General features: G+C 50.9%; 1 protein-coding gene across 1 annotated transcript; it reads right to left on the reverse strand.

Annotated features, from left to right (window-relative positions):
• Window positions 1-372: 372 nt before the first annotated feature.
• GALR1 (galanin receptor 1) lies at window positions 373-12,718 on the reverse strand. The gene is made up of 3 exons (XM_032872156.1): window positions 12,053-12,718; window positions 7,672-7,737; window positions 373-690 (listed from the first exon to the last, which is right to left on the reverse strand). The coding sequence occupies exons 1-3, from the start codon at window positions 12,716-12,718 to the stop codon at window positions 373-375; spliced, it is 1,050 nt and encodes a 349-aa protein (XP_032728047.1).
• Between the last annotated feature and the right edge of the window lie 6,475 nt (window positions 12,719-19,193).

The following is a 19,193-nucleotide window of genomic DNA, read 5'->3' on the forward strand; positions in this document are numbered from 1 at the left end:
CTCTGTCTGTCAAATGCATAAATAAAATCTTTAAAAAAACAAAAATGCAGATCGCCCGTATTCCCGACCATATCTGTCGGTCCTGATCCTTTATCCTGTGAAGACTGAATGAATGTAGGAAGTCCGCTGCACTTTCCTTTCTGTAGAGGCATAAAACTAGTTGGCATTTTCTTTTGTTTTTGAAATAAAATGTAGACGTAACCTTTACTGGACCTAGAGATTTCCTAAAAGGACCAAAGCACTTTTTTTTAAACCAAGTGGAATCGCATTAAAATGAATGGATCGTTGTGAGTATCAGAAGGTGCCCCCTTGCTCGCCGTCGCCGTACGGTGACGTGCACGGAAAGCCCGCGAGCGTGCGCCAGCACCCGTCTCACACATGAGTGCAGTTGGTGGACGGAGGGTTGTCTACCCGACTCCTGTTCTCTTTACCGTCATTAAGAGGCGAGGTGCTGCAAACGTGGCACTTGAACACCTGCTTGTAGGCCTTCCTGAAATTCTCAGACAGAAAAGCGTATATGATGGGGTTCACCGAGGAGTTGCTGTAGGCCAGGCAGTGGGCGGCGATTCTGAAGAGGAAGGAGGCGGGGGTCAGCGGGAAAACCCCAAACTCAGCCCAGAGATTGATGACGTGGTGAGGCAGCCAGGATATCCCGAAAACCACGACCACCACCAGAATGGTCTGCGCGGTCTAGAGGACGAAGAAGGAGACAAGGCACATGTGTCAGTTACCGCAGGAGAAGGACCCAGAGCTCCCAAGGCGCCCTAAGAGCACTTTCTGCGCATCGCCCTGGAGTCAGACGCCGAGTGCTTTCCGTGCTGGTCGTGGCTTCGCACCACGGTTTTGTTCAGGACTTGTCCAGGACCCCCGCGGGAATGACTTAGTCACGTACGGACTGACGCGTGTGGATTGCCGGAAGGGTATGCTGGGTCCTGGGACTCTAACTGTGCAGAGATTAAACTCTGTGACTTAGACCGACAAAGCTCTGAGCAGGGCACAGGCTGATGCAGTCACCGAGAGGCAGCTCGGGTGGCACTGGCCTGAACCCTCTCGGAATGGCGACTTCGACAGACCACGTATTTCTTTATCTCTCTTCGTTCTATCGGTGACAATCCCCGGCATACTGATGCCTTCCAGACACACATATCAGTTTCCGTCTGGGGCTCAACTAGCCCCGTGTTTTGGCTTGCATACAACCCTTCCCTTGCTGCCCCTAAATCAGAAAACTGCTGGAGGAAGAGGCAGGACCCACGTGTTTCCTCTGAGATTTGGACCAAACAGGGGATCGAAGAAAACGGCACCCGATTGCAGACCTCAACACAAGAGAGCCTTGCCTCCAGCTTCCCCTCTGCTGCCCGCTTCATGTGCCCTTTACCTCCTCAATGGACTGGGTTGAGCCTCAGGATCACCTTTCCTGTCTTTCACGACAGTCCATCTGGTACACGTTTGAAAGGCAACGACGTAGTAAAGCTGTGATTCGTTGGAAACCCGCTATCTATGGCTTCAAACGAAACTGGGGTCTCTTAATATTTCTTAAACTAAAATACAACACAATCATCTGGCTCCTTCCTTAAAAATTTGCCCCTCCTGCAACAGGGTGGCTCAGGATCCAAGCAGGGTCCTGCCTGCTAATGGTCACAGGGGCACCAGGAGAGTCACGGGCAACTGGGAATGTCACTGCCTGACCCCTGGCCGTGTGCAGGAAGCAGACCCCGTCAGGATCACAGGTCTGGGATAAGAACGCTGACATTTAGAATAGTCAAGACAGGTGCTTGGTGTTCCAGAGCCCAGGGCCAGGTTGGGGTGGGAAGCCTAGTCACATGATCCCAAACCCACGTTCTAACACTCAGACAAGGAGAGAATCGCCTGCCGCCTGCCACGTCACCATCAACCCCAGCTCCCTCTCTGCGCCACCACGCCCCCCGCCCCCCGACCGGCCGCTGGGAAAGCAGAGCATCAGGGCACGTGAGCAGACAACCAAAGCCTCAGAAGACACTGGTCACCTGGCATTCCAAGGAACCACGCACGATGTGTCCCCCGCCCCCTGCGTTTGTCTGCTCCTGGAGAAATGAGGTCACCACCAGCAGGGAAGGGGATCCGGAGGACATGAGAGACACAGGCTCTCAGCCCTTTCCTTGACGGTTAGAATCTTCCCTTTCAGCCTGAGCCCCAGTTGCTTGAATGTGTGGATTGGAAACACGGACGTCTGAAGGTCTGGTCACCAGCACCGACCCCAGACAGGCAAGGGTAAGGACGCACCTCTCACTGACCTCCCCGCCAGAGCGTCCCCTTGTGCACAGAGAGAAAGACAAACAGCCGGAATGGACGGATAAGGCAAAGGAGCACTGGGAGGACAGGCAGAGACAGGAGGAAGGTTTAAGAGTGCAGGGACGCTCACTGTCCCGTTCTCACAGGGAGCAAGGGCAGGACGCAGGAGGCGGCTCCATCCTAGGACATCCCTGTCACACCACAAATGAACATGCTGCCTTGAGCTCTGCCCCGCGGCCCCCTCCACACGCCCCAGCATAGAGGCCGGAGCCCCCAGGATGGCAGCAGCAAGCCGCCCATGCCCACAGGACCCTTGCCAGCAGCAAACCCACAGGCAGCACACGTCCCTTAGAGACACGGGCTGGAGGACAGGCCCTCTGTGACCAGGTGGAGGCAGAGATGCTGGAGGAGAGTGGGATTTCAGGGCAGGCGCGTCAGGAGGGGCAGGACTGCTCATCTTCTCAAGGCCCTGTGGAGTGTGTGGAAGCCTGGCTCTCCTGCTGGCCGTAACCTGGCTGTGCATCCTTAGGGAAATGACGTAACCGCCCTGGGCCTCGACATTCTGCCCCAAGGAAAGGGTTTTCACTGTGCCTCGTCCGTTCAAACACTTCAGACAACTCGGGTGAAATCCGACAGCAGGTTTGCGTAGGACAGCAGGATTACGTATTAAAGCCACTCTACCGCAGGACACGCAAAGCAAACAAGAAATTTGTTCCCATACATTAGCAGATCGTCAGCTATCAGTGCACGTATCCATTAGCGTATGAGAGATTCCATTCCCAGATGATTTAATCAAAACCAATCGAGACATAATTATACCTATAAATAGAACAGAACACATCGTCTTTTCTTTCTAAGACAACGAGGACATCTCTCTCCTTCACCAAATGAACACCCGCTGCATATCCTGTTTCTTTGCTTCGTTCAGGATGTTTCTACCAAGGGCCAAGCTCAGGACAGAAGCAGACCCGGTGGCTTATTGATAAGATCGTAACATGCCACAGTCGGTAGGACAGAGGTAATGTGCGTGGATACGGCGTATTTTATGTGTATGTGTGTTTGCGGTTCCTTCCAAAGTTACCTTTTAATTTCTAGTGATTACCTTCATCTTCTCAGAACCATGAACAAGCTCTTCTCTTGGTCTCCCCACAGCACTGAGTCTGAGAGGATTACAATTTACAATAAGTATCAGGGAAGAAGACTTACTGGGCACGAACATAAACTCTACCACTACTGAAGGTTGGTTCCAGAAGGAGAGAGAACGCTCGTCCACACTGACCACGCTCAGGCATGCACCCTCACAGACGCCCCGTGTTCTCCGTGCCCGCGGAGCGTCTCCCCCCCGAGCTGACGTTGTCTCAGCTGCCATCCACACAGCCCCCCGCACGTGGGCCGGGCCCCCGGTCCTGTGGCCTTGGGCCGACTCCAGGCAGCCCCAGCGACAGTTGGGCTAATGCGTCCAGGTGTCACTCGAGACAGGAGCTTGTCTTCTGTCTCCCTCGTGCAGGTGCCTGCAGACCCCGGCCCAGCTGAGGGGATGTGGCTGCTGGAAAGGGGCCCACATGGCAGAACGGGGGCCTCCGTCACTACTCGTGGCATCCAACTCTGAACCCGGGCAACAACAGCAGCTCTGGTCAGAATAACGCACCAGACAATCCCAGACCCGAGACTCACAGACCTCACGTGCCCATCATCACCCCGGACACTGCTTGTTAAAACTCGGGCCTCTGAGTCCCCACCCACGGTGCGGTGCGGTGCGGTTGGTAAGGTCACCAGACACCTCCCCAGGAGGAATTGACCAGGAACCCGCCTTTCCTAAATGCTCAGTGGTGTTTGAGGAACCACTGGTGAAGTCCATAAAAGCCACAACAAAAGCACATTATCTTCCCCATCTCAGATTAAAGGCAACCTTGTTTCCTCCGTGTTGACCGGCCCCTGAGGCTGAAGCTTGCTTTTTCCTCAGAAGGACTGGGGGAAGTTCCTTGTTCTCCTTCTGTTTGAATCATCTGCCTGTTGCGGGAGAATTTCCCTCTGTGGAGAATGAGGCTGATTGTTTTTAACTTCTTATGTGTTTTCATTTCTTAGAGTATCACTGCCTTCATCAGAGATGGGGCTCTACCCAGTGCCTCTGCGACTTCCCTCATTTCTCCAGGAGCAGATCGAATCCCAACACTAACTTTTGATACAGAAAAAGGCATCCCTTAAAGTTATACACAAAAGACTCTGTACTAACTTGTTACCCTTGAGACTGGGTCCTTCATAACCTTGTTTTTTTGTTTTTTGTTTTGTTTTGGTTTTGGTTTTCTGTTTCCTGCTTTTTTTTTTTTTTTGCTCTTTCTACCAACAGCATCTAAACAATATCACTCCCTGTTCCTCCTGTGAGAAATGCCTCGTCAAAGTCGTCTGAGGCGTTCGTTCTTTCTTCACAGAATCTTACTCACGATGTGTCTAATGGAGCTTAGCTGGGAAGAAAACTGCGGCTGAAAGAGAACAAGGAAAACATTTCCTAAATGTATAAACGATGACCAAATGCTTGTGGAGTTCCTTCGAGGGGGGCGGGGGGCAGGTGCTGAACGACCCCCTGTGACAGGTGTCCAGGAGCTTCTCGTCTCCCCTGAGAGCTGCCCATCTGCACGGGGCCCCGCCCGGCCTGCGGTCTCCCGGAGAGGCCCTCAGAGTCCTGCCTCCGCATCCACTCAGCCTCGTGTGGCGGAGCCTCCCACCAACCGCAGGCTCTCCACTGCTATTTCTACTGTGGGGGTCTCGTTCTTCTTGGGTGTCCCCCAAACATGCGGAATAGCCACTCAGCGTGTTCGTCTGCAAGGGCCTCGCTCTCCGCCCCACGACCGACCACGGCGCACCTGCACGCAGAGCCCTTGTGAGGACGGAGGCAGCAGAAGGACTGGGGCTCTGCCCCCCACCCTGGAGAAGCAGGTCTGCAAACCCGAGCTGAGGGAACTCAGAGCGGCTGTCTCGGGCAGGCCCCTGCGCTAAGACCCGCGGGAACATCTGTCTCCAGGCTTCTCTCGCAGACCTCTCCCCCCTCTCCTCCTCCACCTCCCTGCCCTTTGTCCTCTTCCTACCCGTCCCTGCACCGCCCTGCTACCTCCTGCTCAGACACGGGCATGTGCACCACCGCCAGCCCCACACCTTATTTGTTCTCTACAAACAAGGAGGCAATTAAAAGGATCAAAAGAGATCTGACATCTGTTCAGGTGCTGTTAAGGGTCAGAGGCTCTGAGAAGGGATGAGAACATCTCCTTCCCACCTCCAGACACTACACCTCCTATGATAAGAATTATAGTTACGCATGTGCATATGATAGGCACACATATATGTAAACATAAAATAAAGGTGTGTATGTGTATATATGTACATGTGTGTGTATGTATACACGTGTGTACGTACATACACATACAGAACAGTTATTTTCTGTACACATCTGTACACACGTACGCACATGTGCACTTACATGTGATCTATAATACATACTACATATGTGTGTGTGATGGACACGTGCATATATAATCGTATATTTACATGTACATACACACATTTTATGTACACACAGAAAATACACATAACACATACACACACACGTATCTAACATACAACACACACAAGCATATACACACGCGTATGTACATACATCCCATACACACACATATCTACAAAACTGAACACAGAAACTGTTCCACTAATCTGTAGAGATTTTCTCTGTAGGGCACAAGCTTTTCTAATTATTTCCTACACCATCTATTTCTTTCATTCCATCGCCTGGTTCCTTGCGGGGATTTCCACCGTTTCTCTGCAACACTTCCCAAACACAGGGACTGACAGTAGCCACGGCTCACAGAGAAGGGGCAGCCAGTATGAAGGAAGGGTCTGATTGCCGCACTAATAAGCCTGTGGCATGACCCAGTGGCATCACTTGGTGGGAGTTCGGCAGGCCAGGTCCCCCCACAGAGGCTCCCTGGCCTCCCCTGAGCCCAGCTCGGCCGTGCCCCAGCAGAGCTGCTGCAGAGGACTCCACCCCCTTCCAGTCCCAGGGGTCAGCTCCATCCCCCAGAGGCCAGGGCCTCTATAAATAACTATCCCAGGGGAAACGACAAACAATTCTTAATTGTTTGTAATGAATCATTTTCTTGGAGACGCGTGGCTCAGAGGACAAACTAAAAGGCGGACTAAAACAATGGAAATAGCCCAGCACAACAACATCCCTAAAGACAGAAGGAAAGGACCAGCTTTAGCCATGACTCCATTCATACAAGGGAACGCTCTGCCAATAACGTCAAATAAAACCTACATGACCGTGGAGACGTAAGGACGGATCAGCAGATGAAAGAGAAGGGAGCCTGCTGGTTTAGGCTGCGGTCTCTGTTCCTCGGCGGTCAGCGTAAACACCCCATTATCGTATTTGGAAGGCAGGCTACATGGCCACCTTTTCGTCCGGTTCCTACCACAGCTTCTCACCGAGTCTGAGAGCAGCATGTTTGCAACCATATTGTAAACAAGGCAAGTCAGAAAGAGTGGTGCTCTAAGTAGAATTCTTTTAAAAATAAATATGATTAAACTATTATTTCTGCCAATTATGCACCCTTGATCATCATCCATATTTAGAAGGACAAACAAGGTGCTTTGCGATGTTATGACTAATACTTGTGGGTAAAATGCCTGGCAATAATCTCCTCCCCAAGCATCTTGTCAGATTCTCTTCTTCTACTTTGTAACATCAGAGATTCTACAGATACTGTGTAAGAGATTAATCCTGATTTGTGACGTAGTTTTCTCTGAGATTGGGAGTTGTAATAAACACCAGGATGTTAGATGCTTTACTATGATTCAGGAGAAGCTTATTTACATCAGGATTCGGAGGATGAGAAAGCCAAAAGTGGGTAGAAGTCCCCTTGGGGCCCCTCCCCCATCTCCCCTGAGGACAAGTGTCAGCAACAGTCCAGAAGGAAGAGAGGGCAACGCATCTGAACTTGGGTCTTAGGAAAGAGATTAAAGTAACATTCTCTGAAAAGACAGTAAGCCAGAGCCTCCTGGAATCGCGTCACCAATGGCAAATACACAATAAAATGGTTTTGGGCAAATTATGGATGTCAGCAACTCTACCCTCTGTCCCGATCAACCCAGAACACACCTCCTAAAGAGAATCCAAAGAAACTACCTGTTTCCTCACCTCTCCAAACCTCCCTCCAAGTTTGCATGCAGCATCTGGTCCCCTGCGATGCCCTCCCCGGCTGACTCTCCACCCCTACCCTGTGTCTCGGGGTCGGAGGCTCCTTTCAAACGTCTGTACCAAGGAACCTGAGTGTCACAGGCAGGGGTGGGTATAAGGATAATTAGGAATGAAAATGAACTGAGCTCTGAAATGTGACAGATAGAATACATAGTTACCTTTTTCTTTGATGCTTCCGACTTCTTTGACATGTTCTTCAACTTTTTATGCAAGTGATTCAGGACCTGGAAAGCACAGATTAATAAAACCTTTGGCCTCGTGCCCACACTTCCTTGTCTGTTTTGCATTGTCAATTCTTGGCATTCTGACCCAGTGATCACATTGCTTATAAACTCTTATAAAACCACTCGAATCAAAAGGCGCATAAGGTGCCAAAGTAGCAATGAGTGCCACCTGCCACCTGCCACCGTTTCTCTAAGATTCAGGAGGATCCAGGGACAGTCTGTGGTCACAGCATCTGTTTGCAGAGAAATTCTGGGCTCATGTGGCTCTGGGGTTTTTTCCACAAAGTGCCAAACTGCTCCTATATACATGTCCTCACTAGTCTATCTTCCACCTTGGTTTCCTCAATATTCTCCATCTCAACAATCGCCAGGTCCCTGCTGTATGTCGAGAGGGGTGCCAATCCCAGATATGCGGGAAGACCAGAGATCTCCATCCAGTGCACCACCCAACGGGGAAAGCAGGCAAGTGAGCAAAGCAAGGTGATGTAATCTGAGAGTTTTCCCGTGTGGCCAACGCTTGCGTCCACTGATTCCTTCTGTTTTCCTGTCGTGGGTTCCTTACAGCAAATTCCCACCCACCTGCTTCCCTTGAGTTCTTTATTCTAATTCTACCCACGGCACCATGCATTTGGACAGCTCACATGTGGGGGACTCAACCTCTCCGGGGATTTGTAGAGGGTTTAGCAGTTTCACAGTTAACCGCCCTGTCCGAGGATCTCCTGAGAGATACTGGCTTCATTCATCAGGGGAATTATTTTTGCCTTTTCTTGCCAGAGTCATACTCAGGAGAAATGATGTGTAACTCTCAGGTTATATATAGGAATTTACAACATAAGCTCGGTCTTACACAACAAATCAACCTTGCAGACTCATACTGGGGTTCATTTTTATATACCATCTGAGTGAACATCTAAGGAAAAACTAACCTGTGGATGACTGTGGGCTTTGGGTCATCCATAGCTTGCCAACTGAGGCTGGGAGAGAAGTAGAAACCACGTTCCAGACCCTTTCTTGTTTCCCTCCAGCACCTCAGCATGGAAATAATGCGATCAATTTGGACTTACTGCTGAAGTCCGCTGCATTCAGCTACACATGGGATTTCTAGAGTGATCAGTGATGCCCTAATAAGAAACTACAGGATTTATCTACTAACATCATGAGCTCTAAGCTAGTTAAGCAGAAATCGTTGCGGTATGAATTTCTGACTCCAAATTCTCAGCCCTACTGAGTCACTTCTCATGTCCTGCAGTGGCTTAGCATCACCTCCAACAAGATGAGCCTTTCACTTGGTGCAGTGACATTTAGGATCACTTTCAATACGTTGATGATAGATTACGTAATGGTTTTGCCAACAGAAACTGGGGCTCCAGGGACCGAATGTAAGAGCTTTTGCAGGATCTTGTCTGGAGAGGATGGGCCTAGTGAGTTTCCTTGTTGGCAGCCTTCCCAGCAAGAGACCACAGGAAGACACTGGTCATTAAGGATGAGAGGCAAGAAGAGATAACAGGGGACAGGCAACAAAACAAAACCAGAAAGGGACACCTAGAGGGGTGGCCAAACAGGAAAGTGAAATGTCATCTGCTTCATAAAGCTGCCTGAGGGTCTGTTCCCTCCTCCAACAAATTCATTGCATCCATCTCAGTGGCTTCCAGCCATCTGCGGAATGTTGTTGAGTGGCCAACGAAGGAAATACCCTAACAGTTTTCTTCGGAGTTTCCCTTCAATAGCCCATACGATGAGCACACACTGATATGTTATAATGCATATATGGATATATACATTTGATGATGTCTTGTCATCAAAGGTAGCATGATGGGTTGTAATTGCATTTCTTTAAAAGATGATGATGTCATGATGGTATCACTCTGCGGTTCTATACACTTAGCAGTGTGTGTAGGAGGCATACATTCAAACCTGAGCCAAGGTCATCTTGGGCACCAGATATCTCTGGGGATGTAAGAAAATTTGGCAGGTAGGCCCGTGAAGAGTGCCTGACCCCACGTCAGATGGTAGATGTCCTGAACAAGAGTTCCTTCTAAGGGAAGAGAAGGAGGGGTCAGCCCGTGCAAAAGGGAGCACCACAAGCACACGCCAGCCTGGGCATTCTGTGTGTTTCTCAGGGACCATCAGGCACAAACTGTTCTATACAAAGTTTGGAGAGCAGACAGCAATGCTAGAATGCAATTTCTTTGTCGAGTTAAACAAAAAGGGGGGAGTGTAATCTCAGGTGAGTCTTCAGCCAATTGTGATTTGCGTGGTGGTCATCAGTCCGGGGCCCCGGAGAAACAGCTAGTCCCGAACCTAACATTCAGGAAGAAGAATCGCTGGCCAGACAGCATTCCTTGATGATGGAGGCAAAGAGAAGCAGCTAGAAAGCGACACGTAAGCTCTTCTTCGAGCCCTGGAGTGAATCTGCAAATATTATCTTGAATTTAAAAGAAATTTCCAGTTATGCTTAACAGCAAACTATTTCCATGTAAAAAGTGCCCCAATGAGCATGTATTTGTTGAAAATTTTTAAACTATTTTGAAACTTTGTCCTATGTGTGACTTTCGTAACTTCTCAGATGACAGAAATGTAGCCTAATTTTTCCTAAAAGTTTGCCCAGTCATTTCCATCAAGAAGATCCGGAAACTGTGAGGAAGTGAAAGAAGAGTACGCTTCAGCTCTGCTTCAGGTGATTATGAATCCACCACCAAATATTCTAAGAACACTTCTAGTCCTGAGCTTCATGCCCCCAAGGTCCTCCCTCAGAGACTGGAAACTGCCTTAAAACCCTTCCTGAACCATCTATCAGCTTCATAACGTGGGTCAGTTGCTTTGCTCCTCCCAAACCCTTTCCTGGATGCTCCCCCTGACAGGCTTGTGAAGACTGAGTGAGACAGTTGCTCAGGTTGAGCACTGCACTAGTAGAACCACATTTTTTTTCTTTTTCTTTTGCATTTAGAGAAGGTTAAGTGAATACATCGGCTAGTTCCACAAAGAGCTAAGCCACAGCTATCTTCCAAATGCCCCATCTTGCCCTATCTCCTCCATGTTTCTTTATATATAACCCTTTGATGCCGGCCGTCCTTTCAAATATCCAAAACTCTAAGCATTCAAACAGACATAACTCTATATAGATGATATGGGGCAGAGGAAAACAGAAACCAGGGAGCTTAGAGTGAACACTCTTGCTGAGAAAAATACTTTACGAATTGAATGTAAGTAAGTATTGTCCTCTGTGATCTCCTTACTCATGGTCCCAGAGTCACTGCCTTATCAGGGATAAAAAGAGAGGAAGAGAAAGATGAAAATAAAACCCTGGGAAATTCAAAAGTTGGCTAGGATGTTGTCCTCATGGTGATGATACTCCCAGAATATGTTGGGGGGGGGGCTGGGGTTTACCCCCAGGAATTGCTATCACGTGATTAAACGTATATTCTTACTCAAGCACAAACAAGTGTATCCAGAAAGTTGAAGACTGATCAGTATGATAATCTTCAAAACCCAGTGTTATTAAATTTGCTGAGCTCTGCCATGCTATGTGAAGGGAGGGTGGGAGCAATTTTCCTGGTGAGGATGGAGAGGAAGCTGGACCAGAGGCATCACTAAGGGGACTCCTGAGGGGAGTTAGGGATTTAGACCTGAATCACTTCATGTTGTTTACACAACCCTTCTAAACAGAACTGAAACCTGTCCATCCAAGTCTCCGGAGACGAAGGTCAAGATATTGTAAAGAAATTGTCTTTTAGCACTGGGGTTTATCAAGCTTAAGCCTCCAGTAAAATACAGTTTGAAGCTCTGTTGCCAGGAGAGTGGCTTTGCAGCCCGGGAAAGGGACCTGGGAGACCCCTGAGCACCGGAGGGGAGCATGAGGGAGGGGGCACCTGGCCTAGCTCACCTCCCTTGCTCCTGAGGCTCTGCAGCAGGTCGCAGATCAGATCCTGTGGGTCCCGGGTGTGAGTGGCTAAAACTGAGGGACATCCCTCTGCAGAGAGCCGGTCCCTCAAGGGACAAACTCAGGATCCAGGGCTGTGGTGGCAGGAGGGCAAGGGGAGGCGGGACCTCGGGGAAGTGACCTGCAAACTTTCCACAGCAGTTCCCAGAGGCCAAGTGACTTTCTCAAGCACCCTCTCAAACACCATCCACCCCCTCGCACACCATCCACCCGGCAGAGGGGCGTGTTCTCAACCAAAGGTGCCCAGAAAACTGGAGTGGGTGAGGGCAAAGGGGCTCCTAGAGGGGCGCAGCAACACAGGAGCTACCCCGAGGCCCCGAGCCCCGCCTCCCCGCTGCCCATGCCCCTGCCCCTGCCCGCGACCCGTATGCCCACCTTAGCGTAGCAGAAGCAAATGAGCAGAAGCGGCAGCAGGTAACCAAAGACAAACGTGCACACCACGTAGGCCTTCTTGTGGGTCTGGTTGGGCCACTGCTCCCAGCAGAAGGTCTGGTTGCTGACTTCCCAGTGGAAGAGGCGGCGGTGGTAGGCCACGGGCAAGGCCATCGCCATGGACAGCGCCCAGATGAAGCCCAGGCCCAGCAGCGCGTTGCGAGACACCCGCAGGGAGGAGGAGCGCCGAGAGAGCACGATGGCCACATAGCGGTCCACCGACATCGCGGCCAGGGTGAAGATGCTGACCAGCATGGAGACGGTGAAGAAGTAGTGGGTGAAGCTGCAGATGAAGGCGCCCAGCACCCAGGTGGGCAGCGCGTACACCGTGGCCTGGAAGGGGATGCAGAAGAGCAGGTAGGCCAGGTCCGCGATGCTCAGGTTGAGGATGAACAGGTTGGTGGTGCTGCGCGGCTTGCCCGGCTTGCTGCGCGCCAGCACGGTGATCACCAGGCTGTTGCCCAGCACGCCGAACACGAAGATCAGGCCGAACAGCACCAGCGTGACGAAGTTCTCCACGCTGACGCCGAAGAGCGGCCTGGGCTCCGGGGAGGGGGGCTCGGGCCCGCTTGCGTTCCCCTCGCTGAGGTTCCCGGCCGCGAGCTCCATGGTGCGCGGGCGCCCAGGCGCGCCGGCGACGGTGCCTGATAAGGAAGACTCCGGAGGACGCCGGGGGTCCCGAGCCAGAGCACGCAGAGGGCGAGTTTCCGATCCTGAGGCTCGGGGATGGGCACGCACCCTGCGGCTGAGCCTCCTGCCACCGTCTTTGCGCGGGGCCGCCCGCGAGGAGCGCAGATCCGTACCTTCCCGGGAGGGGGTGACAGTCCCCAGAGCGCGGGGTTCCCTCTGCCCCGGGCGCCGCTGCCCTCTGCGCGGCCGCCAAGACGGGGAAGAGAGACCGGCCAGGGCAGCTGCAGAGGTGGAGGGACCCCTCTGCGCCTTACCGCTCCCTGATCCCTGCTGGCCGCTTCCCTCGTTCCGGGAGTGGTTTCGGCTGCACCTGTTGCTCGGACCTCTCCCTTACCGCGTCGCTCCCGGGGCACAGCCGGCGGGTCGCAGCGCACCGCACAGCTCGCGGAGAGGGCTGCCCGCTCCTCCAAGGCGGCGGCGCCTGGTCTCCCCTCGCAGTTTTTGCAGGGATTCCAAGTGATCGCTCTCCAGGCGCTTTCCTGAGGGCTGACCGGGGGGATTGCTCCAGAACCTCTGTGTCGCAGCTGAGACTTAGAAAACAGCCGGCTGAAATCCGCGTCCCTGGGGGCCTCTCCTGTCCCCCTCGCCCCTGCCAGGAGTCCCAGCGCGCGCAGAGGCTGCAGGAGTCCTAAAGGGCTGCGTCGCCGCCCACCGCCTGGCTGGAATCAGACGCGCGCTAGCCTCTGCAGGGTGCGGACCTGCGTGGGTCCGGAGAAGGCGGCGGCTGCCGGGTGCAGCACCGCCCGGGTGGCCCAGCGGAGCGGAGCGCGCTCTAGCGCGCGCGGGGCGGGGAGGCTGTGGGGCGCGCAGCCTCCTCGTCCACCAGCGCCGCTCATCTTTCTCACTTCTGGGGAGGCTGTCCCTGAGAGCGCTCCCTGCCCCAGGAATTAAACCCCCTAGAAATCAGTGATTGGCACTGCAACCTGGAGTTTAGTAAAACCTCTAACCCGCCCTCGCCCTCCCCACCGCTAGGGAGGAAATAAGAAAAAACATGAATGGTCTCTGCCTTTTCATTATAAACGTCTAAAATATTACAGGTGTCCTGTACACACCAGCCTGCTTTCAGTCAGTTTTGCTCTGTGTTTCTTATCTGAGTGACATAAGCACACGTACTGACACGACATATCTGTGATGTGGAAAGAACACGTTTACACCACAACCTGAGAGGGGGAGAGCCTTGAGTCAGCGTGCCCCTGGTGTGTCATCTTGCCCCTTCCCAACTAGAGAGCTGAAATGGATTTGTTTATTTGCAGTGTTGGTATGATGTGTCTCTGTTCCCCTCCAAGATCCCGGTATGTTTCCAGCACTCTCCAAATGATGTTTGAGGGTCCGTTATGTGCCAGACACAGTCAGGTCACAGCCCTGCAGTGTGACACAAAGATTACTTGGAGAACAGGCCAAGTACAGGCACAAGGCTGAACCTTGGAGAGTGGGGGAAGCAGGTGGCAGGGAATCCCCCTCTCATTCGGCCTCACCTGTTCCCTCTGCCTAATTTCCAGGAAGACCCTGAGGCTGCTCACTGACCATCCGCCATACAGCAAGCGCCCATACTCAGTGTTCCTTCTAGCGTCCGCACACATCTCCCAGAGGACTCAGTTGTGTTTAAGTAACTTACGTAGCAGAGTATGTTGCTAAATCAAGAAACCTCTTACCTTCCCTGGAAGGTGGCTCCAAACCTTGCCCATCCATAGCTTTTCTCCCCAAGGGGTTCTGGGCCCTACACGGTCACGGGACCCTGTGTTGGACAGCTCCGTTACACTGGAAGTTATTTGTAATCAGATTTGGGAAAGGGATGTTTCCAATTGTTATGAACTATTTTCAACATGGAACAAATAAAGATGAAATTATATTGAATACTTATGTGCCCACCATCCAACCTAGAATAAAAAAAAAAAAACCATCAATAGAGTTGGGACAGCTTTTACCTTCTTTGCAAAACATTCACCCACCACCCCTACCTCCGGGTAACCTAAATATCTTGTCTGTTGATCATTTCTTTACATATTTATGGCATATGTATAGGTTCTTAAATAATAGACTGTGAGGTTTTGGTTTCTTTTAATGTTATATGGTTGTGTGGTAATCCTGATTTTTCCCTGTAAATTGTCTGGTATGACTCTAGATATACCAACAGTCTTTGCTACTTACTGATCTGCTGTATTTTTTGCAGTTTCTCATGTCCTGTGCTTTGTGGGTATCTCTCAGAAACCGGATTGTTTTAAATAACTGGGTTGTTTTAAATAACTTTAAAAAACTGGATTGTTTTAAAACCCGATTTGGCAATCTCTATTTTGCAACCAGTGAGTTTGGCCTGTTTACTTTTATTGTTATTACTGATCTCTGTGGCCTTATTTTTTGTTTTCTGTTTCCATGTTTCTGCTTCTCCCCCATGTCTTCACATCTTTAGGATTGCATTCTAACCTGTCTTTTTTTCCCATCTCAAGACAGGGGGAAGGGATATGATCCATTTTATTCTTTTGCTGGTCACCCTTGAGTGCCTCCTACATGCCAGGAACTATTTTATGTTCTGGAGACGGAGCAATGAACAAAGCCAAACCCCTTCTTTCATGGATTTTTATGTCTTCTTATGGAGACAGGGCATTAAAAAAGAAACGAAACCATAATATGCCGTATGGTAAATACTCTGAAGGAGAAAAAAGCGGAGTAAGTGAAAGAGAGCGGTTGGAGGGTGGAATCGTAGAGAATAATCAGGAGGCTTGTCTTCGAGAAACCGACATATTGGCGGGAGCCAAGAGGAAGTAAAGCAGAAAGCCTGTGCCTCCGTCAGTGAAGGACGCTGTCACAAAATGCTCTCGAGCAGGGAACTTACAGACAGCAGATATTTCTCGGCTGTGGGAGCTGGTGTCCGAGCAAGCCACCTGCGCATTTGGTGTCCGGTGAGGGCCTGCCTTCTGGGTCATGGCCAGCACCTTCTCACTCTGGCCTCTGGGCAGAAGAGGCACGGGTGCTCTCTGGGGCCTCTGACAAGGGCCCTGATCCCGTCCCTGGGGCTCCACCCTCATGAGCTAATCACCTCCCGAAGGGCCCACCAACCACTGCCATCACAGTGGGGGTTAGCGTTCAGTATATGAGTTTCAGGGGGACACCAACATTCAGTCCATAACACGTTTTGAATACCGCATTTAGAACATTCTCGTGAGAAAGACCTGCCTTCAGACACGCTTGTCTCTTTGGAAGAACAAGGAGGCCTGCATTGCTGGGGTGTCAAGAGCTGGGGAGATTCTAAGTTGTAAGTTCAGAAGAGATGGGGTGGGGCGAGGGGAATGGGTGATGCCGGACCAGGGAGGCAAGGACAGAACTTGGTTCTACTTGCATACAGTGGAAACCACGAGGGGACCTCGTTGTGTGTTTCCGAAAGATCGCTTTGCTCGCTGCAACAGGCCATAAGGAGAGTGAAGGAAAGAGGAAGAAGAGCAGGAAGAAAATCTGCAGGAATGAGGATGCCAGAGAGCCCCGGGGTGGCGTGGAGATGGAGGAGAGAGAGGAAATGGAAGGGAGTGAAAGAGAGAGGGGGAGAGAGGGAAGAAGTGGGAGAGGGAGAGAGTAGGAGAGAGAAGGAGAGAGAGAGAAAGGAGGGGAGGGAGGGAGGGAGGGCTCCCAGAGTTTGAGCCTGACAGCCTGCAGGGAGGCCACCGCTTACTGGATTGAGGCGAAGCGCAGACAGAGTGGGTTGGGGGGAACTCATTTAAAATCTGAGGTGTTTATTAGACATAGGATTAGTTAGTCTTGAGTTAATGGGAGAGGGGAGGGCTGGTTCATGGGTCCAGAAATGACTAAAATATTGACAACTAAGAGAATTTAAAATCAACCACTCTTATTACCCTCCTCCCGAGCAAGACAAGGTCTTGAACGTCTTTGTAACTCCGGCCGCCCTTGCTCATTCTGCCTGGTTCTCCCATCCAGCGTCAGTCCCTGGACGCTCCCCTCCTTAGGCACGATGACCATTGCCGGACCACACAGCAGTGTCTGTTTCTTTCACCGTCCTGTGTGCTTCTTGGGCCTCTTGGGAGATCGTTTTCCTCCTTCCTGAGGAATATATTTCAAAGTCTCCTTGGGCGAGGGCCAACGGTAAGACGTGGTCATCGTTCCTCGTGCTGTGTTACAGGCCCTGTTGCTCACGGGCAGCTGGCCGGGAGACAGCCCCGGCGTCCCAGCCCATGAAGGTTTCATCCGTCTCCGTGTGGCTTTGCTTCTGCTCTGGAGAATTCAGCTACTTTGTCGCTCTTCTGTGGACAATTGCACTTTTTTCTCAATTCGTGATACCTTCTTATCATTAGTTTTTGGTCATTTCACTGTGAGGTTGTCACTCTTCCTTCTTCTTGGTGCTTGTTGAATTTCTGAGGCTGGAAATTCACATGTTTCATCAGTCTTGGAGAATTCTTGGCCATCGGTTTGTAAAGGTCGGCTTTCCCCATCCGTGACCTCGTCTCCTCCAGGATTCCGACAGGCGTGAGCTGGGCCTTTCCGCTCCTGCGTGCTTGGCTCACTTGCCATCGTGCCAGCGGACTATTTTTTCTCAGGCTCTACACCTCCGGCTGCACTATTTTCTCTCGAGTTCTGATCTTTTTTTCTTTCCAAATTCACAGGACACTTTTTATTTTTTTCTTGCTGCTCATGTTTCTAAATTCCTCTCTTGTTTTCTCAAAGATTTTCCTCGGGCTGAAATTATTCTAGAACTTCTCTGCTCTGAGCTCCTGGCAGCCTGATCACGCTGTTCCCTCTCCACGAGCCCTTCCCGTGGCCTGAGGCTTGGGCCCACCGGTTGCTGCTGTGTTTGATTTCCCTGCTCAGATCTCCACGTGGCCAGGACACATCTGTGAGATTTCACGACGCCTGAGTTAAGAGTCGTTTCTTATCAAAGTACTGCTGTTCGCGTCTGCCGGTCATCCCCACCATCAACTCAGAACTTTTCACGTGACCTTCCCAGCTTGATGGGTCTCAGGACATGCGAATATGAATTCGACTCCAAAGGGAGTCGAATATGAGTTCGACTCTATGAGGGAGGCAAAGTGGCATAAATTCTCAGAGAAGCCTTTTTCTCCACCCGGATCTGAAGCAGGTTCAGAGCTTTCTAGAAGCTCAGTTTTGGTCATTGTTTTTTGCTTCTACTCATCCCGTTGCAGGATAACCACCACCTTCACTGTGTTACTGTCCATGCTCGTCTCAGCAGCAGGATTGCGTCCCACCCGGAGACACCTTGGGATGTCGTGACCTTGGGCCAGGTGGCCCATCCCAGAAGCAGCAGGATTGTGTCCCATCCGGAGACGCCATGGGATGTCATGATCTTGGCCCAAGTGGCCCATAACAGAAATGGCAGGATTGTGTACCACCCAGAGATGCCGTGGGATGTCGTGACCTTGGCCCAGCTGGCCCATCCCGGAGAGGGGCTGCTTCTGAAGCTGTCTCCTGGACAAACTCACATGGGGCAGAACTTCAGCTGAGGCCAGCCAACAGGTAACACAAGCAAGAAATAAACCTTCCTGGCTGTAAGCTACTGATGGCCCCAGCCTTGCCAGCCCAAGCCTGACCAATGTGTGCCTCAGCAGGAGACGACGTAGGGCTGACTGTTTCATGGAAAGTGGAGCCCTGCAAACATCCTGGCATCTTGCAAGAGAACCAGTTCCAATTCTCCATCTCGTTTGAATCTAAGACCTTGTCTATCCTAGTGGAAATTAAATACTAACAGGAAACCTGCGGTTTCCTCTGTTACTGAGATCTCACTGACACGTAACGGTATGTTCATCTCGGTATACAACACGGTGTTCGACATGTGTAGTAGAATTGTATGTTTGCTGCAGCAAAGCATAGCCCGTCCTTAGCAGCCCCCCGAATTCCGGTTCCTGAGTGGGGCTAAGCTCTCCTAGATAGAATGACTTCAGCATCTGCCTACGATACTCAGCTACTCTATTTTTTGATCCTGAGAAATTTCCCATTTTACTGAAAGATCATTTATGGGCTCAAGATGCTTTAAAACAACAACAACAACAAAACCTAGTATGGCTTTTCAGTACAGAGTCCCTGATACCGATAGAAAGATATGTCTGCAAACTGATTTTTAAAAGTGAACTTGACTGCTGCAGGTATAATAAATACATCAGGGGAGAAAATTTTAGAAAAATGTCCCTGAAGAAAGGAGACATTTCATGGGAACATGAAGAAACAAATAAATGAACAGAAGTTCCCATATCCACCTGCATACTGTTACATGTCCCCCTCTGATAAGGGAATGTCTAGAATTTAATGTTTATTTCCATGGGTTTTCACTGTTTGTCTTACGTAAAATCAAGGGCCACCCTGAAAAATATAGGGGGGGTGGAATTCTGAGTAAGGCACAGAATCATGGCGCAGGATTTGCATAGCGGGGCATGAAGGC

The sequence above is a fragment of the Lontra canadensis genome, unplaced genomic scaffold (assembly GCF_010015895.1).
Source record: "Lontra canadensis isolate GAN:19392208 unplaced genomic scaffold, GSC_riverotter_1.0 scaffold44, whole genome shotgun sequence".
NCBI classification, from domain to species: Eukaryota; Metazoa; Chordata; class Mammalia; order Carnivora; family Mustelidae; genus Lontra; species Lontra canadensis.